We start from the raw sequence: 24811 nt of genomic DNA, 5'->3' as shown, positions 1-24811 counted from the left end.
CTTGTGCGACTTATACTCCGGAGCGACTTATAGTCCAGAAAATACGGTAAGTACTGCATGAAGGACAATGTTCATGTTACCGTATCCTGAATGTTGAAAGTGACTCTGGGTCCAGGAGAAGATGCATCCACGCGCACGTCAGGGAAGTCATCCACATCTCCGATTCTGGAACTGCAAAACAGCAAGTGGCATACAAAATCTTGATTATGAAGTATTAATAAGGTATTATTTATTTTTTTTATACTTTATTTTTATTTATTTTTTTACATACCCTCTTAAAAAAAAAAAGAATGATATTTGGGCAGAACCAAAACATGTGAATGGTTGACATTGACTGTACCACACTGGCGCCAGCATGGCTGGGTAACTTTAAGATATTTTTGTTTAATTTCTGGTGTCATAAAAAATCTCGTGATATTCTTCCAGCAGTGATGTTGTGGTGTTTTGGGTCATAATCATACTCAACTATTCAGTTTCTGGAATGTTTGTTTTGAGTTCTTTTTACCATTTTTCTTTAATATAATGAATATTCGCTTTTCCCTCCATTAAATTTTTATATAGTGTGGATACTATCTTGGTAGTTTTTTATTTATAGGCATACATTGCCATTGAAATCAGCCCATGTCTTCTTCTATTCATGCAGAATTTTATTTTCCTGTTAAATTCAAGCTTTATTAAAAAAAAAAATATTATTATTATTATTATTATTATTATTATTATTATTATTATTATTATATTATTATAATTATTATTCTCTCTCTCTTGCAGTTATTTGCAGTCAATCTTTCATTCATAATATTTGGTCCTCATTTAATTGCATATTATACTGGGGGCTGGCAGCAGTACATAGTGCGCATCCATCGCTTCAAGAAAATTGCCTCGGATCAAAAATTAATTATGCCCATTTTTAGCCGTTTTTATAATTTGATCGACTTGAATGAATTATCTTGCCGTCGTTACCTCTGTCTGTCCATCCTTTTTAAAGGTGGTCGACCTGCTGCTGTTGAGATGCTTTTGGAGCGGTTGTAGCTTGGTTTGTAGCCAAGACCCCACTTATCCTTTAGGGAGGCCGCCTAGCAAAGGGACAAAAACAAAGTCATAAAAATAGATACTTGAAGTTACGAAGGAAACGATGTCGTTCTTGAGTCGTGGCTAGTGCCTTTGAGAGGAGAGCTTACCCTCATGCTGGAACGACGCAGCTTCTTTCTGACATCTCGTCTGATGTCATTGACGGCCACAGACTCCAGCTGTTGGTAACGCTGAATCTCTTGGTTGATGGTGCCTTCACTTGCACCCAATTTCCTAAGGAGTTTTCACAGGATAGAGAACACTTTAAGAGCATGGTTAACCATAAATCTGCAGGACATGCAGACTGCAGTCATGTTTTTCAAACTGGGAATTTAACTTAGTGATTTTGCTTGTGTGGTTCGCAGCTAGGAGACCGAAGTTCAATTCCACCCTCGGCCATCTCATTTTAAAAATAAATTAAATAAAAAATATTTTAAAAATAAATTAAAAATATGTAAAAATAAATTAAAAATATGTAAAAAGAAATTAGAAATATTTTAAAATAAATTTAAAATATTTTAAAATAAATGTAAAATATTTTAAAATAAATTAAATTAAAAAATATTTAAAAATAAATTAAAAATAAATTAAATTAACAATATTTAAAAATAAATTAAATTGACAATATGTAAAAATAAATAAAATCAACAATATTTAAAAATAAATTGAATTGACAATATGTAAAAATAAATTAAATCAACAATATTTAAAAATAAATTAAATTAAAAATATTTAAAAAAAATTAAATTAGAAATATAAAAAAAAAATAAATTAAAAATATAAAAAAAAATAAATTAAAAATATTACAAAAATAAATTAAAAATATTTAAAAAAATTAAAGAATAAAAAATAAAAACAAGAAACTTACAAAAAAAAAACTAAGGGAACATAGGTCCTAAAAATAAAGTCAACATTTCAAGAAAAAAAAAATTAAAAGCAAACTATCATTAAAATTTATTGCAAATAAATTGCAATTAAAACACCTAATTGATTGTTAGTACGCCTATCCTAATGTCTTTCCCTTTGCATAATTAAACGTGCAAGTGTCAGTGTTGACGCCAGACTCTTACTTGAGGTCATCGATGACCTTGGCCTGTTCGTTTAGCTCTCGGATATCCACTACCCTCTTGGTAAACTTCCTGCCACGGGGGTCAACCACCTGGTTTCCCATCAGCATCTGCCTCCTGGGATCAACAGTCTCCTGTTGGGACAACGGGGACAATGTTGATAACAATTCAAAGCCACCGAATCACCGAATAATTAATGTGTTATTAGTCTTATTAGAATTCAATCAAATATGTGGTAATATGAGGCGAAAGTCACGAAAACCAGGGACACCAACACCACCGTCACCGACAAAGTGAAGGAAGGAAAGATAATTTGAGATCTTTCCGACGATTGTGCAACACCGATTTATGTCATGTCACCCAAAATTACTGCACATCTTAATGAGGAGTCCAAATTCTAAGCAATACTATTTTGAAGTAGTTTTTATTATTTAGTTGTAGTATTGCTTAGAATTTTGCAACCATTTGTTTACAGAAAGGTCCGACATCTCGGAAAAAGAATTTTGACACCAGGCTGGCTACATACACAGGCCCAGGAGAGTGGTCTTTGTTCCCGGGTACTGCCCGCGGAAAGGTGGGGAGTGGGACAGTTTAAGTAGTCGGCCGGGACAGATACACTCTGAGGTCTGGGACTGAGGCCCAGGATGTGGTTTACCAGACGTTTCTTTAATGTCAGCCGTGGGCTGAACTGGCTCTCTGGACTCTGCAGGAACACGTTAGGGACAAATCAATGATGTCATATTTTGGAAATGACGTGTGGTTGGTTTCCTGTGTTTTCCATATGAGCTTATTTCCAGAAGCCGCTAAATTCTACTGTTGGAGTTATTCAAGGTTTTTCCACACAAACACGTCAACACCTTCTTACATAAACATACTGAAAATATCATCATACTTCATTAAAATGACCAAAAAATCCTGCTTATGTTGATGAAATTTGAATTGGAATTGTAAAAGTCTGTGAAATTGTAAAAAAAAAAAAAAGAGCTGAAATGATGTGTTTACATAATAACATTATTATTTATAATAATTGTTCCCATAGTAGGAGTTGTGTTTACTTACCTGTTGCATGTTGTGCTGATGGATTTTTTTGTCCTGTCCAGCCACTGGGGCAGATATTATTATCATCATCATCATTATCATTATCATTATCATTATCATTATCATTATCATTATCATTATCATTATCATTATAATCATCATCATCCTGTCCAGCCATTGGGGCAGACATTATTGTTATTATTATTATGGCTGGGCAGGATGATGATGATTATAATGATAATGATAATGATAATGATAATGATGATGATGATAATAATATCTGCCCCAGTGGCTGGACAGGATAATAATAATAATAATAATAATAATAATAATAATAATAATAATAATAATAATAATTATTATTATTATTATTATTATTATTATTATTATTATTTATTATTATTATTATTATTATTATCTTTATCATTATCTTTATCATCATCATCATTATCATCATCCTGTCCAGCCATTGGGGCAGACATTATTATTATTATATATTATTATTATTGTTATCTTCCTCATCATCATCCTGTCCAGCCATTGGGGCAGACAATATTATTATTATCATCATCATCATCATCATCATCATTATTATCATCATCATCTTCCTGTCCAGCCATTGGGACAGACATTATTATTACAGGTAAGGGCCAGAAAATTAGAATATTTTCATAAACTTGATTTATTTCAGTCATTGTGTTCAAAAGGTATAACTTTTACATTATATTTAATCATTGCACACAGACCGATGCATTTCAAATGTTTATTTCTTTAATTTTGATGATTATAGGTGGCAACAAATGAAAATCCGAAATTCCGTGGGTCAGAAAATTAGAATATTACCTAAGGCCAATACAAAAAAAGGATTTTTAGAAATGTTGGCCAACTGAAAAGTATGAACGTGAAAAATATGAGAATGTACAGTACTCAATACTTGGTTGGAGCTCCTTTTGCCTCAATGACTGCATTAATGCGGCGTGGCATGGAGTCGATCAGTTTCTGGCACTGCTCAGGTGTTATGAGAGCCCAGGTTGCTTTGATAGTGGCCTTCAGCTCTTCTGCATTTTTGGGTCTGGCATTCTGCATCTTCCTCTTAACAATACCCCACAGATTTTCGATGGGGCTAAGGTCAGGCGAGTTGGCTGGCCAATTGAGAACAGAAATATCATGGTCCTTAAACCAGGCACTGGTAGATTTGGCGCTGTGTGCAGGCGCCAAGTCCTGTTGGAACGTAAAATCCCCATCTCCATAAAGCAGGTCAGCAGCAGGAAGCATGAAGTGCTCTAAAACTTGCTGGTAGACAGCTGCGTTGACGTTGGATCTCAGGAAACAGAGTGGACCGACACCAGCAGATGACATGGCACCCCAAACCATCACTGATGGTGGAAACTTCACACTAGACTTCAAGCAACGTGGATCCTGTGCCTCTCCTCTCTTCATCCAGACTCTGGGACCTCGATTTCCAAAGGAAATGCAAAATTTGCTTTCATCAGAAAACATAACTTTGGACCACTCAGCAGCAGTCCAGCTCTTTTTTTCCTTAGCCCAGGTGAGACGCTTTTCGCGCTGTTTCTTGTTCAAAAGAGGCTTGACACGAGGTATGCGGCAGTTGAAACCCATGTCTTTCATGCGTCTCTTGGTGGTGGATCTTGAAGCACTGACTCCTGCAGCAGTCCAGTCCTTGTGAATCTCCCCCACATTTTTGAATGGTTTTTTTTTCACAATCTTCACCAGGGCGCGGTGATTCCTATCGCTTGTACACTTTTTCCTACCACAGTTTTTCCTTCCCTTTGCCTCTCCATTAATGTGTTTGGACACAGAGGTTTGAGAACAGCCAACCTTTTCAGCAATAACCTTTTGAGTCTTGCCCTCCTTGTGCAATGTGTCAATGGTTGCCTTTTGGACAGCTGTCAAATCTGAAGTCTTCCCCATGTTTGTGTAAGCTTCAGAACTGGACTGAGAGACCATTTAAAGCCCTTTGCAGGACACCAGGTGTCTTCAAAATTGAACCCTTTCACAATATTCTAATTTTCTGACCCACGGAATTTCGGATTTTCATTTGTTGCCACCTATAATCATCAAAATTAATGAAATAAACATTTGAAATGCATCGGTCTGTGTGCAATGATTAAATATAATGTAAAAGTTATACCTTTTGAACACAATGACTGAAATAAATCAAGTTTATGAAAATATTCTAATTTTCTGGCCCTTACCTGTATTATCATCATCATTATCATTATCATCATTATCATTATTATTATGTATTATTACAGTATTATTATTATCTAAATGCCCTTTAGATTTGCTCTGCTAGGGAAAATAGTAAGCTACGGAGTATTATTTGGCTTTATTTGGTGGTTTGTTGTTATGCAAATTTGGAGCGACCGGAGCAGGAGGGGATGGAAAAGAAGAAAATGTATGTGTGTTTTTGTGTGTGTGTGTGTGGGGGGGGGGGTGTTTCAGATACAGGAGGGGGACAATACAAAGCGAGACAAGAAAAAAAATTGCAATGACAATACGAGAACAACAGAAACAAACAGTGATGGTTTTTTTTGCTTGCTTATGGAAGTAACACTGATCTTGCCCATGGAAGAATTGAAGGACCTACTGGGGTATATACTGTACATCTCTTGTCTTTTGTGTTATTGTTTTATGATATTTTGTAAACTAATCTTTCATTTTGTTATGGACTACTATAACTGTCTTACAACAAATGTAAAAAAAACCCACACAGAAAGTAAATATGGACTGACCAAGTGTACGGTGGGGGACATGGTGTCACAGTCGTCTTCATCTGAAAGGTCTGCCATGTTGACCGAGTTGAGGTCGCCGATGTCTTCCACGTCGTCCTCTCCCGTCAGTGACGTCAGCGTATTTCCCAGAGCGTTGAGGCGCTTTCCGATGTTGGGGTCCATGTGAACATCGATGCCGCACATTTTCCAAAGCACGTTCAGGGTCCACGTGCCAGCACTACTGCTCTCTGAAAGACCAAGACCAAGACCAAGACCAAGACCAAGACCAAGACGCAAGGAACAAGAATGAAAATTTAAAATTCAGATAGAAAGTAAAGTGTCGGATATATTTTATCGACTCAAACTTACCAGCAGATGGCTGCCCCGTGGTCCTGGAACATACTTCGTATGTACCATCGGGTACTATACCTGAGTACACATGACCAAAATACTTCAATGATGAATGAAATTCAGTCACAGGAAACTAAAGTGTTTTCACTTACAAGCATTCATGACCAGATCGCCTCGGATTTCGGGTTTCCAGTCGTCCCAAGAGGTCTCAAAGCCTTCAGCGAAGCGGATGCAGAAATTCTTGAAGTGGCCTTTGCTCACCAAGGACTCGGATGAGCAGGCGGTGATCAACGTGCTCTCAATGGTTAAGACGAGAGCTGAGCCGGTGTCGAAATCTATGCTGTGGTTTGCCTGGTGGTGAAGTGGGAAAGTGGGATGAGTGACTCGGTAGTACAGGTAAACATAAATACTTACAGTAGTATTGACTGCAGAATGGTAACACTTCACTTTGCTTTTTATCACTTTTAGATACTATACTAATATAATGATTATGGGTGTCACGAGATCTCATGAGATATTTCTTGTTTAGAAAAAAGCTGTCTTTGTTCACTTCCTGCTTTCCTAATATAATTTGAGTTTTTTTAATTTTATTTTTTTTTATTAAAATTTTTTTTTTTTAATTGTTTTAATTTTTTTATGGTTTTATTTCATTTGAACATGCATCAGATTACAATTGAATGCATCCCATAATCAGTTCCCAGTTCCACATGTCCAAAAGGAGTAGGAAGAAGCAAAGCTTATTAAATCCTACCCCTCCATCTGGTACTTTTACAATCAGTAACTGTTACATTTGTTCACTTCCTGCTTTCCATAATACACATTTTTTATTTTAATTAAATTTTTTTTTTTAATTTTTTAAAAAATTTTTATGGTTTTATTTCATTTGAACATCATATCACAATTGAATGCATCACATAATCAGTTCACAGTTTGTTCACATTTGTTCACTTCCTGCTTTCCATAATACAATTTGAGTTTTTTATTTTATTTTTTTAATTAAAAAAATGTTTTTAATTGTTTTAATTTTTTTTTTAATGGTTTTATTTCATTTGAACATGCATCAGATTACAATTGAATGCATCACATAATCAGTTCACAGTTCCACATGTCCAAAAGGAGTAGGAAGAAGCAAAGCTTATTAAATCCTACCCCTCCATCTGGTACTTTTACAATCACTAACTGTTACATTTGTTCACTTCCTGCTTTCCTAATACAATTTTATAGTTTTTTTTAATTTTATTTTTGTAATATGTGCATTGTTTGAGGTCCTTACTCAATCCATTCCATAGTTTGATTCCACATACTGAAATGCTATGGCTAGCATAACGTAGTCCTAGCATAGAAGTGTTTCAAATGTACTTCTTCCCTGAGATCATATTTCTCCTCTCTTGTAGAGAAGTATTGGATGACATTTTTAGCTAATTGGTTTATTTTTAGCCTTATGCATTATTTTAGCTGTTTAATTAGATGAACTATATCAGCAAGTTGAAGTATTTGTCATTTTAGAAATAAGGAGTTAGTATGTTCTCTGTAGGCGGCATTATGAATTATCCTTACTGGCCTTTTTTTTGCATAACTCTGGTAAAATTGTTAATTTGTTAATACTTGGGTTGTTTGTATTGTTTATTTTTTTATTGTGTATTTTGTACTGCTTAACTGATTCTGTTCTCTTTGCCGTTGTGCAATGCAAATTTCCCCACTGAGGGACGAATAAAGGGATATCTTACAATCAATAAAATCAAACGACGAAAAGCTACAGTGGAATGTTACCACGACATTTCACGACAGGAAAACCATTACCCATATTACCTGAATTTCTGAATACACAACATGTATCAGATCATAATATCAATGTATTTAAACAAATTTAGACAATTAATTGCAGAAATTCAGGTAATTTAAGTTCAACATGCTTGCTCCCACAAGTGATTTAGTGAATTTAATCATTTGGTATTAAAAAAAAAGTGATTGTCCTGAAAAAGAATGACATTATTTCATGTGGTTTTAACCCAAAGTTAAGGCCCACCCCGAAAACGATTCAGATACCACCACCTCTGTTAGTAAAGACAAAAGTTGGGAATTGAACTTTGAAGTCACCACTGTTTTAGACAATGCAAATTTGCAACAGATTCCTTAGAAGATTGACGTTGACAGTCAGCCATTGGTTGTCCCCTCAGCGAGACATTACAAGGTAAATAAATAGCAGGTTTACTTTTTGGGATTTTGATTTGCGGGGACCCGATTCAGAGTTGACACCCTCTGTACCAGGTGCTTGTCCTTTCTATGGAAATAAGTCATGGCATGGTAATAATACACCCAAATATGCTTTACATCAAAGTCGTAGTAGAAGTCTAACATCAACTGACATTTGAATGAGGAACGTCAACAAACTGTAATACTAAACTATAAGTCGTTAAAAATGGTTGCTAAAAAAAATGACATTTTGGGGTAGAAAGAAATTCTGGAGTAAAGAGACAAATGGGGCTGCACGGCGAATGAGTGTTTAGCACGCAGGCCTCACAGCTAGGAGACCCGAGTTCAATTCCACCCTCATTTCTATGTGGAGTTTGCATGTTCTCCCCGTGCATGCGTGGATTTTCTTCCGGGTACTCCGGTTTCCTCCCACATTCCAAAAACATGCTAGGTTAATTAGCGACTCCAAATTGTCCATAGGTATGAATGTGAGTGTGAATGGTTGTTTGTCTATATGTGCCCTGTGATTGGCTGGCCACCAGTCCAGGGTGTACCCCGCCTCTCGCCCAAAGACAGCTGGGATAGGCTCCAGCACGGCCGTAACCCTTGTGAGGATAAGCAGTAGAAAATGAATGAATGAATGTTTACAATCGAGCTGAGTGATTAGCGTGCAGGCCTTACAGCTAGGAGACCCGAGTTCGATTCCACCCTCGGCCATTTCTACGTGGAGTTTGCATGTTCTCCCCGTGCATGCGTGGATTTTCTTCTGGGTAATTCCGGTTTCCTCCCACATTCCAAAAAAACATGCTAGGTTAATTAGCCACTCCAAATTGTCCATAGGTATGAATGTGAGTGTGAATGGTTGTTTGTCTATATGTGCCCTGTGATTGGCTGGCAACCAGTCCAGGGTGTACCCCGCCTCTCGCCCCAAAAAGACAACTGGGATAGGCTCCAGCACCCCCACAACCCTCGTGAGGAAAAAGCGGTAGAAAATGAATGAATGAATGAATCTAATTTACCAAATGTAAAAAAAAAACGATTCTATTCTAAGTCCTTAAATATTAATTAAAGCCGATTACCTGGGACGCGTTGGTGATGGGGAGGCAGATGCCCAGGTCATTGACGGTCAGTTGAAGGAAGAGGGTACTGAAGGCTTGGGCCGAGGTCTGCTGGATTCCCGGCAGCTTGTCCACCACCTCTTTAGTGGCCACATGGATGTCCTTGTTCAGGGCCAGACGCTGTTCATTCCAGTTGTCATACGCTGCCTTGTAATTCAGCCAGAAGAGCACAGCTGCAGAGGATACCCGGGTAGATAAGAAGAGCGTTACAAAGTCACGGTTGGAAATAAACAAGAGAAAAAGCAACTTTTTATTTTTCTACACAAAATAAAATGAAAAATAAATAAATCAAGAATAAAGAAAATCAATCAATCAGTAAAAAATAAATATAATAATAATAATAAAACACCAAATAATAAAAACTTAAGAAACCATATATAGTTGGTGGGTAGACAAATTATTATTTTTCATATTAAAATGAACAAAGCATTATTAGAGCCCTGTAGACATGACAAAACACGACTATAGTCACATTTATACTCTTTTTATTTACAACATATTGCGCAACTGCAGGGTCTTGAGACACATGCTAACTCGCAAACTAGAGTCAGCTAGCGACCTAAACAGTAGCCTCCAAGTTATTTCCTTTAAACTTAAATAGCCAAAAACTTACCACTTCCACACGCATAGGGAGGATAACTATTAACAGTTATTTAACCTTTAACATGAACATTAATCAAACACAGGAGACTGGGCTCAAGCACAAAAGTTTAGGACAGTGGTCTCAAACACGCGGCCCGCGGACACTAGTTTGAGGCCCCCGCCTTGATATGAAAGTATAGTCACATTTATACTTTTTTTATTTACAACATATTGCGAAACTGCAGACTCTTGAGACACATGCTAACTCGCAAACTAGAGTCAGCTAGCGACCTAAACGGTAGCCTCCAAGTTATTTCCTTTCAACTTAAATAGTCAAAAACTTACCACTTCCACACGGATAGGGAGGATAACTATTAACAGTTATTTAACCTTTAACATGAACATGAATCAAACGTAATCATTTTTTCTGGGTACATGATACCATACAGCATCCATATCAAACTTGTGCGGGCCGCAACTAACATTAAACTTTCATATCAAGGCGGGGGGCCTCGTGTTGGAGACCCCTGGTATAATGGAAAGGAATATTCCAATCTCTTGTCTACACGCGCCGCAATAATCAACCAGAATAGTCAATAGGGCATGCCCAGTAAAACGTAAACACCAACATCACGTGATACCGACTTACTCGAGTTTTTTTTTTTCACTTGTCGGAATAACTCTGTAATGCCAGTTTTTCGTTCGTCCGGTCTTGAAATTTTGTTTGAATCCAAAAAAAAAAAATTCCGCAGCAGTCCAGTGCCGATTGCTCGCCTCCATTTTTAAAACCGAAGAAGGGGATGGGATTAATTTTTAATAAATATGAATATTTATAAATATATATAAATAAAAAATATATATATAAATAATTTATTAATAATTTTAATACAGTTTAATAAATAAATTTTAATAAGTTTTAATAAATAAATTAAATAATAATAAATTAAAAATAATAAATAATTTTTCAGCCGTCCAGTCTTGCAATTCCGTTCATTTTTTTTTAAAGTTTGTATAAAAAATGAACTTTCCGCTGTAGTCCAGTGATGACCGCTCGCCGCCATTTTTAAAACCGAAGAAGGGGATGGGATTAATTTTTAATAAATATGAATATTTATAAATATATATAAATAAAAAATATATATATAAATAATTTATTAATAATGTTAATACATTTTAATAAATAAATTTTAATAAGTTTTAATAAATAAATTAAATAATAATAAATTAAAAATAATAAATAATTTTTCAGCCGTCCAGTCTTGCAATTCCGTTCATTTTTTTTTAAAGTTTGTATAAAAAATGAACTTTCCGCTCTAGTCCAGTGATGACTGCTCGCCGCCATTTTCAAAACCTCTGCGTGTTACGTCGCACCTGAGCATGCGCCGAAAGTACGCACCTTGACAACTTTCCGTTTGAGCGGGTACAAGATACCTCAATCGGATTGGGGAAAAGAATATTCCACCTCATGGGAATCCCATTATATATTCATTCGGATTGGCATTTTTGTTTCGGAATGAGGCGTATACAAAGGTTACATTCTTTGTTTCAGTAAATAACCCGAATAGAATTGGAATATTTGGGTCCATGTATACGTGGCTACTATTATAAATATATTTACAATTGGGTTTTACACTTTAAGGAATAATTACCAGCATATAATATACAGCATCTGTATGTTCCAGTGCTGGAAAATCTATTGTAATCGTACACAATCTATTGAGACTGTGATACACTTTTTGGTATTGGATGTGACAAAACGGAAAAAAGAAAGCGCACCTCTATCAAACGCCACCGGCTGTGCAAAAACGATTGGCCTGTTGAGCGTGATGAGAACGGCCTCCTTGTCAGACGAGCCACTGATCTCCTCCTGCAGAGCATTTCGCAAACCGATCCGGGTTCGAAAGTACGCCACTTGGTGGAAATCGGAGCCGGCCTCTTCGTAAACCTGTCATAAAAAAAAAAAAAGTGGTGTCAGTCATCTAAGCCCTTTCATGCACGCATTATGATAACCTGGTTCAGGATTTTTTTTCCCATAAGTCAGGGGTGCTCACACTTTTTCAGCATGCGAGCTACTTTTAAAATGACCGAGTCAAAATGATCTACCCACTACAAAAATGCAAAACATCTATTTATTTTCAAATGTATTGAGGATTATTTGTACGTACAATGTATGTTGATGTACCTTACATAACCAAATGAGCCAATATTGCAAAACACACATAATTAACTATTAACATTTTTTGTAATTACCTGAGTTTACTTTGATGACTTGCACTAAATTGAACCAGCCAGGGATGCATAGTCCGGACAGTAGCTGCTGATAGCCAGCCTCAAGCACACTTCCAAATGTTTATCAGTCATGGATAATATCCGTATCATAATATCCGTATAATATTCCATATCCGTATGGAAGTGATATGTTTTTTGCCTTTTTACTTGGTCCAGTTTTTGCCTTTTTACTTGGTCCAGCTCCTTCACTCATTTTAGTGACCATAAACTTTAGCGAGGGCTTAAAATCTGACGCAATTCGCCGACTTGCTTAGCACTTTGCATCGTTGTTTACGCATGAGCGGTGACCTAAAGGTCAAAATTCAGTTGTCATCTGACTGGTTGTCCTGTATGTCAATCAAGTAACGGGGATGGATGATAGGCTGACATCGTAAGTTCTGCTGCACTTAGAGACGTTGTTTGATTTGATTGGTCGCCCGAAGGGCAACATTCAGTTGTCATCTGAATGGCTGCCCTGTATATCAATCAAGTGACGGCATTGATGCTGGGATGATATTTTTTTAATGTCACGCCGCGATCGACCAGCGATCGACCAGTACCACCTCCGCGATCGACCGGTAGCTCGCGATCGACTTAATGAGCACCCCTGCCCTAAGTGCATGAAAAAAAAATGATCACCTTCATTTAAAAAAAATCAGTGGTAGTGTACGGAATGACACACTGTAGTGACTGATGCGCAACTGTGACATTAAGACTTTTCATATGGGAGAAAACAACTTGGGGGGTGGGGGGGACACACCCATTCGTACCTGGTGCTTGACAATCTGTCCGAGGGCGAGGTTGAGATCGACTTGACATTTTCCAAAGAGCTTCAGGTAACTGCTGCTCCCACCGGGCTGAGCTTTGCACTGGATCCGGTTGGATAGCTCCAGCTCAATCAGACCCGTCTCAAAGCGCACGGCTCGCATCGACGGGGTGGTGGCAGTCATCTGAATCCCCTGTGAAAAGGAGACATTTCTTTGAAAACCCCCAGTCATCATTTGACGGACTTAGTCCACATTCATACAGAATATAATTGAATATTAGGTACCTTGAACATGAGGCTAAGAGAATAGAGAAGTATTTTGGGCTTGTCTGCATCTGTTGAGGTGTCGTGCTCGTTCCAAAGCGGGATGGGCTGCTCTACCCCTGAAGAAAAAAAAACAAACACATGCATGTCAATCCTACAAGATTAGAATTAGAATACATTTCTATTTGTAACAGTTATGTGCCAATCCTTGCTGCAGTGTGTGGTGTAGAGGTTAATATTTCATGTCAAATATCAGAATTACTGTATTGATCAGGGAGGAAACAGTAATGATTACAATTAAATTTGTTTTGTGGTAATGGTTTAATTTCATTTGAACATGCATCAGATTACAATTGAATGCATCCCATAATCAGTTCCCAGTTCCACATGTCCAAAAGGAGTAGGAAGAAGCAAAGCTTATTAAATCCTACCCCTCCATCTGGTACTTTTACAATCACTAACTGTTACATTTGTTCACTTCCTGCTTTCCTAATATAATTTTATTTTATTTAATTGTATTTTTTTTAATTTTTTTTTTTAATGTTTTAATATTTTTTTAATTTTTTTTAATGGTTTTATTTCATTTGAACATGCATCAGATTACAATTGAGTGCATCCCATAATCAGTTCCCAGTTCCACATGTCCAAAAGGAGTAGGAAGAAGCAAAGCTTATTAAATCCTACCCCTCCATCTGGTACTTTTACAATCAGTAACTGTTACATTTGTTCACTTCCTGCTTTCCTAATATAATTTTAACAATTTAAGAACCGATTATGTGATGCACTCAATTGTAATCTGATGCATGTTCAAATGAAATAAACCATAAAAATTAAAAAAAAATAATTTTAATTAATTATTTTTTTTTAAAATTTTGACTAATTTGTTATATAAAAAAAATTAAATAAAAAAAACTTAAATTATGTGGAACTGTGAACTGATTATGTGATGCACTCAATTGTAATCTGATGCATGTTCAAATGAAATAAAACCATAAAAATAAATAAATTCATTAATTAATGAAATTAATTAAAATTAATTTTTAAAATAATTTTGACCAATTTTTTTTAATTAGAAAAATTTAATAAAAATAACTTAAATTATGTGGAACTGTGAACTGATTATGGGATGCACTTAATTGTAATCTGATGCATGTTCAAATGAAATTAAACCATAAAAATAAATGAATAAATAAAATTAATTTTTAAAATAATTTTGACTAATTTTTTATTAAAAAAATTTCATTAAAAAAACTTAAATTATGTGGAACTGTGAACTGATTATGGGATGCACTCAATTGTAATCTGATGCATGTTCAAATGAAATAAAACCATAAAAATAAATAAATAAATAAATAAAATTAATTAAAATTAATTTTTAAAATAATTTTGACCAATGTTCTTTTTATTAAATTTTTTTTATAAAAATAACTTAAATTATGTGGAACTGTGAACTGATTATGGGATGCACTCAATTGTAATCTGATGCATGTTCAAATGAAATTAAACCATTAACATTTTTTTTATTAAAAAAAACAAATTAAACTTTAAATTTTAAATTTAAAACAATTTTTTTAAATTAAAGATGGCATCCTCCACTGGCTTCCCGTCCCCCAACGTATCCATTTCAAGGTCCTTCTCATCTCCTACAAAGCTCTCCATATCTCACAGACCTCCTTCACCCACACAACCCCCTGCGTCCCCTTCGCTCCTCAGACTCCAACCTCCTGGCACTCCCCTGTAAGACCAAGCTCCGAACCTGGGGAACCAGAGCCTTCTCCATCGCTGCCCCCCCCCCCCCCCCCCCCTTTGGAACTCTTTGCCCCATTCACTCCATGCTTGCCCTGACCTTCCCAGTTTCAAAAAACAACTAAAACTTCTATTTTTCTCCACTATACAAATAAAACGTATTATTATTATTATTATTATTTAACTTACCTGACACCTTTTGGATGACCTCATTGACCTCCTTCATGAAAACCTTCTGCAGGAAAACTAGGTGGTTTAGCAGATCAGTGGTCAGGTTGTGTTCAAAAGAGCCGATCTAAAAAAAAATAAAAAATAAAAAATAAATAAAAAAAAGTTCGCGAATCCGTCATCCGTGATTCCCAAATACATATCACGTTCATCACATCCACATTCCGAGTCCTGCCCTACCTCAGCCACGCAGCGCAGGTAGTTCCCTTGGAGATAATTCCCTTGCTTGGCCGGGAAGTCATCAGCACCCCAGCCCTGGTCTGAATGACTCTCGTGGTCCTCCATGATGTATTCGCCAGACATGGTGACCGGAGGTAAGGTGAGGCTAGCTGATGGCGGCATGGCGGACATGTCCACTGGTGAGACTTTGGACTGGAAGCAAAGCTTGTGATTGGGCAACTCAAAGGTGAAGCTGGTTTGGGCTCCTGGAAAAGGAGACACAAGAGATGAACGCGTCATAGTTTAGTATGAGTTATATAACTTGTTGTCTGAGACTTGAAAAATAGTTGAAAAGAAAAAGAAAAGAAAAGAAGAAAAATCGGGAGTGGTACTGCAGCTGGATCGAAGTTACACTCATTTTTATTGAAGATTATTAAAAAAAAAATTATAAAAAAATACAATTAAATAAACTTAAATTATATTAGGAAAGCAGGAAGTGAACAAATGTAACAGTTACTGATTGTAAAAGTACCAGATGGAGGGGTAGGATTGAATAAGCTTTGCTTCTTCCTACTCCTTTTGGACATGTGGAACTGGGAACTGATTATGGGATGCATTCAATTGTAATCTGATGCATGTTCACATGAAATAAAAACATTTTTAAAAAATCTAAAAAAAAATTAAAAACAAAAACATATTTTTTAATTAAAAAAATATAATAAAAAATCACTTCATACTTCGGTACATGACAAAAATAAAATAAATAAAAAAAACAAAAAAAGAACTTAAATTATATTATGAAAGCAGGAAGTGAACAAATGTAACAGTTACTGATTGCAAAAGTACCAGATGGAGGGGTAGGATTTAATAAGCTTTGCTTCTTCCTACTCCTTTTGGACATGTGGAACTGGGAACTGATTATGGGATGCATTCAATTGTAATCTGATGCATGTTCAAATGAAATTAAACCATTAAAAAAAATTTAAAAAATTAAACAAAAAAATTTTAATGAAAAAAAATACAATTAAATAAACTTAAATTATATTAGGAAAGCAGGAAGTGAACAAATGTAACAGTTACTGATTGTAAAAGTACCAGATGGAGGGGTAGGATTTAATAAGCTTTGCTTCTACCTACTCCTTTTGGACATGTGGAACTGTGAACCGATTATGGGATGCATTCAATTGTAATCTGATGCATGTTCAAATGAAATAAAACCATTTAAAATATTAAACAAAAAATTAATGAAAAAAATACAATTAAATAAAATTAAATTATATTAGGAAAGCAGGAAGTGAACAAATGTAACAGTTACGGATTGTAAAAGTACCAGATGGAGGGGTAGGATTTAATAAGCTTTGCTTCTTCCTACTCCTTTTGGACATGTGGAACTGGGAACTGATTATGGGATGCATTCAATCGTAATCTGATGCATGTTCAAATGAAATTAAACCATTACCAAAATGGCCGGTACGGTTTCTGTTTTTCTACCCCTGGAGCCTACGATGATTTCCCCACCAACCTGTCATGCCGTGGCTTTTCATTCGACCCATTTTGTACTCTGCTTTCAACGACGGTAGCAGGGCGGCACCAATGGTGATGCCGTCCATCATGGCACTGAACTTGAGGACGATGGGCTTCTTTTCCAGTCCCTCCGGAAGCTGGGGAAACTCGTTGGCCTCGACGGGCGTTTGATTGATGCTTGATCCTTTGTCCGAGGGCTGCGGGGTGGGCGTGTCCTCTCTATTAGGAGGTTGACTGAGGAGAAAGAAGAAAAAATACTTAATTCATCAGGACAGGTTTTTTTGCATTAAATAGTGAGCTATTACTGGTAAATGTTGTATGTTGAATGTTGTATTTTAATGTATCTTTTATTCTGTTTAATTGCTTTTATTCAACTTCTTCTTCTGTAAAGTGTTGTTTTTTTTTTTTTGTTTTTTTTTACGGTCCACTGACAGCTTCCTTTTTAATCAGCACCATCATTATATAACAACAATTCCACGAGAATGAAAGTATAATACGTCCAAAAAACAATTTCCAGTAACAGCACAGTGAGAGAAATGACTGTACTGAAAATTAAAAAAAATAAAAATCCTCAAATAATTAAAAAAAAAAAATGTCCATGAGTGCTAAAATGGTAGATAATCCCTGCCCTCAACCACACAAAAAAAATGGAGACAGTAAATAATGGGTTTGGTTTCCATGGTAGCGCTTCCCTAAAGTGTCTGAGTATTTTGAAAAGCGCTATACAAATAAAATGTATTATTATTATTATTAAAATTTAACGCCCCATGTTATTAAAAATGGACTTTTGATGATTTAAAACAAACAAAAAAAAAAATCATATTTTTCCCCCAAAGCTGTAAACCTCAGGAAAAATGCTGTCATATTTTAATTTTAGGATTAATTTAAGACTTCCAACATGGCTACCGGTCTATAATAAAAATCGGAAGAAGACTTCAGCAAAGCAGACGTACACGTTTGATGGCTGTAGTATCAGACTTTTTCTGGAGAAGGAGAAGAAAGCAAATGTTTATCCACTAAAATAAATGAAATATTTTAAATTTTAATTAACATTTTTTATTTAAAATTGTAATTTTAATTTGTAATTTATTTTAGTGGATAAACATTTATACTTAAAAATAATTAAAAATTTTAATTAAAAAAATTTAATTAAAAATTTTAATTTCAAATTTATTTTTGTGAATAAACATTTGCTAAAAATTAAAATTACAATTTTAAATTAAAATTTTTATTACATTTTTTAAATTAAAATTACAGTTTTTAAATTAATAATAAAAATCGGAAGAAGACTTCAGCAAAGCAGACGTTAAATTTTAATTAACATTTTTTATTTAAAATTGTAATTTTAATTTGTAATTTATTTTAGTGGATAAACATTTATACTTAAAAATAATTAAAAATTTTAATAAAAAAATTGAATTAAAAATTTTAATTTCAAATTTATTTTTGTGAATAAACATTTGCTAAAAATTAAAATTACAATTTTAAATTAAAATTTTTTATTACATTTTTTAAATTAAAATTACAGTTTTTAAATTAATAATAAAAATCGGAAGAAGACTTCAGCAAAGCAGACATTAAATTTTAATTAACATTTTTCATTTAAAATTGTAATTTTAATTTGTAATTTATTTTAGTGGATAAACATTTATACTTAAAAATAATTAAAAATTTTAATAAAAAAATTGAATTAAAAATTTTAATTTCAAATTTATTTTTGTGAATAAACATTTGCTAAAAATTAAAATTACAATTTTAAATTAAAATTTTTTATTACATTTTTTAAATTAAAATTACAGTTTTTAAATTAATAATAAAAATCGGAAGAAGACTTCAGCAAAGCAGACGTACACGTTTGATGGCTGTAGTATCAGACTTTTTCTGGAGAAGGAGAAGAAAGCAAATGTTTATCCACTAAAATAAATGAAAGATTTTAAATTTTAATTAACATTTTTTATTTAAAATTGTAATTTTAATTTGTAATTTATTTTAGTGGATAAACATTTATACTTCAAAATAATTAAAAATGTTAATAAAAAAATTGAATTAAAAATTTTAATTTCAAATTTATTTTTGTGAATAAACATTTGCTAAAAATTAAAATTAAAATTTTAAATTAAAATTTTTTATTACATTTTTTTAATTAAAATTACAGTTTTTAATTTAATAATAAAAATCGGAAGAAGACTTCAGCAAAGCAGACGTTATATTTTAATTAACATTTTTTATTTAAAATTGTAATTTTAATTTGTAATTTATTTTAGTGGATAAACATTTATACTTAAAAATAATTAAAAATTTTAATAAAAAAATTGAATTAATTTATTTTTGTGAATAAACATTTGCTAAAAATTAAAATTACAATTTTAAATTAAATTTTTTTATTACATTTTTTAAATTAAAATTACAGTTTTTAAATTAATAATAAAAATCGGAAGAAGACTTCAGCAAAGCAGACGTACACGTTTGATGGCTGGCGGATGAGGTCGGAGATCTGCTTCGAGAGCTGATGGGAGCTGCGGACCATCATGCTGTGCAGAGTAGCCGGGTGCTGGGGGATGTTGATCATGATGGCTCCCACTTTGAAGACGGCGGCGTTGTTGGTTTTGAGTCCGCGTTGGGCGCTGTACAAGGCCTGAGACTTGGCGATGTTGCATTTGACCACGGTTCTGCAACACAGAAAGGAGAGTGACGAGGGCGGACGAGGGCGGAAAAAAGGGCGGAAACGTCAACAGGATTACGGAAAAGTCATGCAGATGTGAGACGAATGAGTGACTGTGACACTGAGGGCACGTTCACAAGTTGACAGCATGTATTGCATCATCGAGCACGGTGCATCTATTACATTTCTATATGTTTAAAATACTGAAGCGACCTCCAAATTCTATGTGAATATAAAACCATGACTTTCTATAGCCTGTGTAGTGTCTTTAATGTAGTCATTATACACCGTTATACTTTGGTAACCGGAAAATAAAATACTAAGACATGTCCTACGGGAAGCGGTATTGCAGTACTGCAAGCGCAAATGTAAGCAAATGTTTATCCACTAAAATAAATGAAAGATTAAAAATTTTAAATCAAATTTTTTATTTAAAATTGTAATTTTAATTTGTAATTTATTTTAGTGGATAAACATTTATACTTAAAAATTAAACATTTTAATAAAAAATTTGAATTAAAAATTTTAATTTAAAATTTATTTTGTGAATAAACATTTGCTAAAAATTAAAATTACAATTTTGAATTAATTTTTTTTTTAATTTTTAAATTAAAATTACAATGTTAAATTAAAAAATTCTATTAAAAATTTTAATTTTTAATTTATTTTAGTGGATAAAATAAATTAAAAATGTTAATTAAAACTTGTAATAAATAAAAAATTAAAAATGTTAATTAAAATTTTTAATTTATTTTTTTCTGGAGAAGGAGAAGAAAGCAAATGTTTATCCACTAAAATAAATTAAAAATTAAAAAATTTAATTAAAAATTTAATTTTTTATTTTTAATTTATTTTAGTGAATAAACATTTGCTAAAAATTACAATTTTAAATTAAAAAAATAATTTTTAATTTATTTTAGTGGATACACATTTGCTTTGTTCTCCTTCTCCAGAAAAAAAAAAATTAAAAATTGTAATTAAAATGTTTTATTTAAAGGAGGAGAAGAAAGCAATGTTTATCCACTAAAATAAATTAAAAATTAAAATTACAATTTTAAATTAAAAATTTTTTTATAAAAATTTTTAATTAAAATTTTTTATTTATTACACATTATACACACACACACACACACATCCAAGCTCACCAGGTGGTGATCAGACTTTTACAACAAAGTATCAGACTTTTTCTGGAGAAGGAGAAGAAAGCAAATGTTTATCCACTAAAATAAATTAAAGATTAAAAATTTTAATTAAAATTTTTTATTTAAAATTGTAATTTTAATTTGTAATTTATTTTAGTGGATAAACATTTATACTTAAAAATTAATTTAAAATGCTAATAAAAAATTTGAATAAAATTTTTTTTTAAATTTATTTTAGTGAATAAACATTTGCTAAAAATTAAAATTACAATTTTAAATTAAAAAATTTTATTAAAATTTTTAATTTTTAATTTATTTAAGTGGATAAAATAAATTAAAAATTTTAATTATATTTTTTAATAAATTAAAAATGTTAATTAAAATTTTTAATTAATTTTTTTCTGGAGAAGGAGAAGAACGCAAATGTTTATCCACTAAAATAAATTAAAAATTAAAAATATTTATTAAAAATTAATTTTTCATTTATTTTAGTGAATAAACATTTGCTAAAAATTTAAATTACAATTTTAAATTGAAAAAAAAAATATTAATTTTTAATTTTTAATTTATTTAAGTGGATAAAATAAATTAAAAATGTTAATTATATTTTTTAATAAATTAAAAATTAAAAATGTTAATTAAAATTTTTAATTTATTTTTTTCTGGAGAAGGAGAAGAACGCAAATGTTTATCCACTAAAATAAATCAAAAATTAAAAATATTTATTAAAAATTAATTTTTCATTTATTTTAGTGAATAAACATTTGCTAAAAATTTAAATTACAATTTTAAATTAAAAAAAATATTAAAATTTTTAATTTTTAATTTATTTAAGTGGATAAAATAAATTAAAAATGTTAATTATATTTTTTAATAAATTAAAAATTAAAAATGTGAATTAAAATTTTTAATTTCTTTTTTTCTGGAGAAGGAGAAGAACGCAAATGTTTATCCACTAAAATAAATTAAAAATTTAAAAATTTTAAATGACTTCATGCACACAGACACGCATGTGGAATAGACGATGAGAGACAAATGACGCATAAACACTGAAAAACATTTTGATTTTCCAAACACAAATATACAGTATGCGAGCCTTGGAAGGCAGCCATAACATACAGAAACTCTTGTTTTGCTGTGCTGGTAGGAGATGTTGGGAAATCCTCCAGTCTATGCATGGAGTTTTCAGAGGAAGCAACAGAACAAAACACAGGAAGAGCAGAGAAAAAGGTAAACGACTCGCCTAGGATAAAGAATGTATCGCATATAGCAGCATAGTAATAATTCTATGGTCAGTATAGTAAGTCATGATATCAGACTTCGAAAACCCCTGCCTGAAAGAAAATGGTCTTTATTTAAACCAAACCGGCAAGTAAGCACTCACGTAGCGTCTATAGAATGACTAAATTACTTAATAATGAAGTAAATATAATATAATATTTAATGAAGTAAATATATATATCACTATATTGACACTTACTATGGTACCCATTATGGCATTGGATGCTCATATCACCGAGTACTTCGGAACGTGACAAAAATAAAATAAAAATTAAAAAAAAAAGAAATTACATAAACAATAATATTTTTTATAATAATTTTAAAATAATATAAAATAATAATATAAAATATAAAAATAAAATGTATACATTTATAAAAAAATTTTTTTTTTAACTATATTAGGAAAGCAGGAAGTGAACAAATGTAACAGTTACCGATTGTAAAAGTACCAGATGGAGGGGTAGGATTTAATAAGCTTTGCTTCTTCCTACTCCTTTTGGACATGTGGAACTGTGAACTGATTATGGGATGCATTCAATTGTAATCCGATGCATGTTCAAATTAAATAAAACCTTTTCTGGCTCGCTCTTGTGCAAAGGTTTTACTGCGTGAATGCAGAAAATAATTTGGTAATGGTTTAATTTCATTTGAACTTGTTCACACCTTTCTAATATAATTTAAGTTTTTCTTATTTATTTATTTTTTTTACCTTTTTTTTTTAAAGTGTTTTTAATTATTATTTTTTTTACGTGTGTCGCAAGTTTGAAAGTACATTGGCTGGCCATTGGATGGTCAGATTATCTCGTACTTCGGTACATGACAAAAAAAAATACAAAAACAAATGAACAAACAAAACATTTTATAATAATAATAATAAAATAATATTATATAATATTAATATAATTATTATAAAATAATAATATAAAAAAATAATGTAAAAATGTTAATAATAATTTTCTGATAATATAAAATAATAATATAAAATATCAAAATAATAATAAAAAATGTATACATTTATAAAAAAAAAAACTGAACTGATTGTGATGCATTTAATTGTAACATGATGCAAGTTCAAATGAAATAAAACCATTAATTTGCGTACCAACGCAGCGAGGGGCACTGCCCCGGTGAAGTGGAAACATACGACAGTCTTCCATCTAAAAGCTATACCACTTCCTGTTTGTGCTGGCCACATTTTTTTTTTTTTAATTGCATAGCCCATGTGTGTAGTACAGGGGTCGGGAACCTTTTTGCCTACAAGAGCCATGAAGACCAGATATTTTAAAATGTGTATCTGTGAGAGCCATATACATTTTTTTAAACATTGAATGCAATAAAATGTGTGCATTTTTATGTAAGACCAACAGTTTTAGATATAATGGGCTCTAATTACGTAGACCAGGCACACTACCCCACGCCAAGGGGGTGTGGCCAGCACACTTTTGTGAGCAGCGCAGTGTCCAATAATAAATCAAATACTTGCTGCCATTAATGCAGGGGTGCTCACACTTTTTCAGCATGCGAGCTACTTTTAAAATGACCGAGTCAAAATGATCTACCCACTACAAAAATGCAAAACATCTATTTATTTTCAAATGTATTGAGGATTATTTGTACGTACAATGTATGTTGATGTACCTTACATAACCAAATGAGCCAATATTGCAAAACACACATAATTAACTATTAACATTTTTTGTAATTACCTGAGTTTACTTTGATGACTTGCACTGAATTGAACCAGCCAGGGATGCATAGTCCGGACAGTAGCTGCTGATAGCCAGCCTCAAGCACACTTCCAAATGTTTATCAGTCATGGATAATATCCGTATCATAATATCCGTATAATATTCCATATCCGTATGGAAGTGATATGTTTTTTGCCTTTTTACTTGGTCCAGTTTTTGCCTTCTTACTTGGTCCAGCTCCTTCACTCATTTTAGTGACCATAAACTTTAGCGAGGGCTTAAAATCTGACGCAATTCGCCGACTAGCTTAGCACTTTGCATCGTTGTTTACGCATGAGCGGTGACCTAAAGGTCCAAATTCAGTTGTCATCTGACTGGTTGTCCTGTATGTCAATCAAGTAACGGGGATGGATGATAGGCTGACATCGTAAGTTCTGCTGCACTTAGAGACGTTGTTTGATTTGATTGGTCGCCCGAAGGGCAACATTCAGTTGTCATCTGAATGGCTGCCCTGTATATCAATCAAGTGACGGCATTGATGCTGGGATGATATTTTTTTAATGTCACGCCGCGATCGACCAGCGATCGACCAGTACCACCTCCGCGATCGACCGGTAGCTCGCGATCGACTTAATGAGCACCCCTGCATTAATACAACTTCTGCTGCTGCATGGTTTTGCACCGTACTCAGTATATTTCATTCTTTTGGCCATCTTTGCCAGAAGGCTTGCTTCTGCAGCTTTAGCTAGGTAACTATTTGACTAAAGGAGGAAAGTTTACATTTACATCTTAATGACCGAGGTACACTACCGCATTACCCAGTAATAATCGAGTTTTGGTGTTTGACCTGGAAAATATCATCAGGAAAGATAGATATGGTCGGCCATATTGCAGTTGAAAATATATGGACGGATTAAAATGCATAAGAAAG

The 24811-nt window shown here is 33.1% G+C and overlaps 1 protein-coding gene across 3 annotated transcripts in view; it reads right to left on the bottom strand.

Annotated features, from left to right (window-relative positions):
- LOC131140027 (bridge-like lipid transfer protein family member 1) overlaps positions 1 to 24811 on the bottom strand; it is a 124689-nt gene that overhangs the window by 33114 nt on the left and 66764 nt on the right. The window contains exons 52-69 of one of the 3 annotated variants that reach the window (XM_058090082.1): positions 22031 to 22081; positions 19570 to 19776; positions 17106 to 17341; positions 15605 to 15849; positions 15386 to 15491; positions 13472 to 13569; positions 13191 to 13379; positions 11929 to 12097; positions 9532 to 9743; positions 8472 to 8540; positions 6412 to 6610; positions 6278 to 6337; positions 5930 to 6156; positions 2662 to 2838; positions 2139 to 2269; positions 1179 to 1302; positions 961 to 1073; positions 81 to 171 (exon numbers count right to left, since the gene is read on the bottom strand). In XM_058090082.1, coding sequence (XP_057946065.1) covers positions 81 to 171; positions 961 to 1073; positions 1179 to 1302; positions 2139 to 2269; positions 2662 to 2838; positions 5930 to 6156; positions 6278 to 6337; positions 6412 to 6610; positions 8472 to 8540; positions 9532 to 9743; positions 11929 to 12097; positions 13191 to 13379; positions 13472 to 13569; positions 15386 to 15491; positions 15605 to 15849; positions 17106 to 17341; positions 19570 to 19776; positions 22031 to 22081 — 2704 coding nt within the window. The remainder of the gene's footprint in view (positions 1 to 80; positions 172 to 960; positions 1074 to 1178; positions 1303 to 2138; positions 2270 to 2661; positions 2839 to 5929; positions 6157 to 6277; positions 6338 to 6411; positions 6611 to 8471; positions 8541 to 9531; positions 9744 to 11928; positions 12098 to 13190; positions 13380 to 13471; positions 13570 to 15385; positions 15492 to 15604; positions 15850 to 17105; positions 17342 to 19569; positions 19777 to 22030; positions 22082 to 24811) is intronic. The other 2 variants (XM_058090083.1, XM_058090084.1) reach the window with 2 other exon arrangements.

This window comes from Doryrhamphus excisus, chromosome 13 (genome assembly GCF_030265055.1).
Source record: "Doryrhamphus excisus isolate RoL2022-K1 chromosome 13, RoL_Dexc_1.0, whole genome shotgun sequence".
In the NCBI taxonomy this organism is placed as follows: Eukaryota; Metazoa; Chordata; class Actinopteri; order Syngnathiformes; family Syngnathidae; genus Doryrhamphus; species Doryrhamphus excisus.
This window is presented reverse-complemented; position numbering and strand designations above follow the sequence as displayed.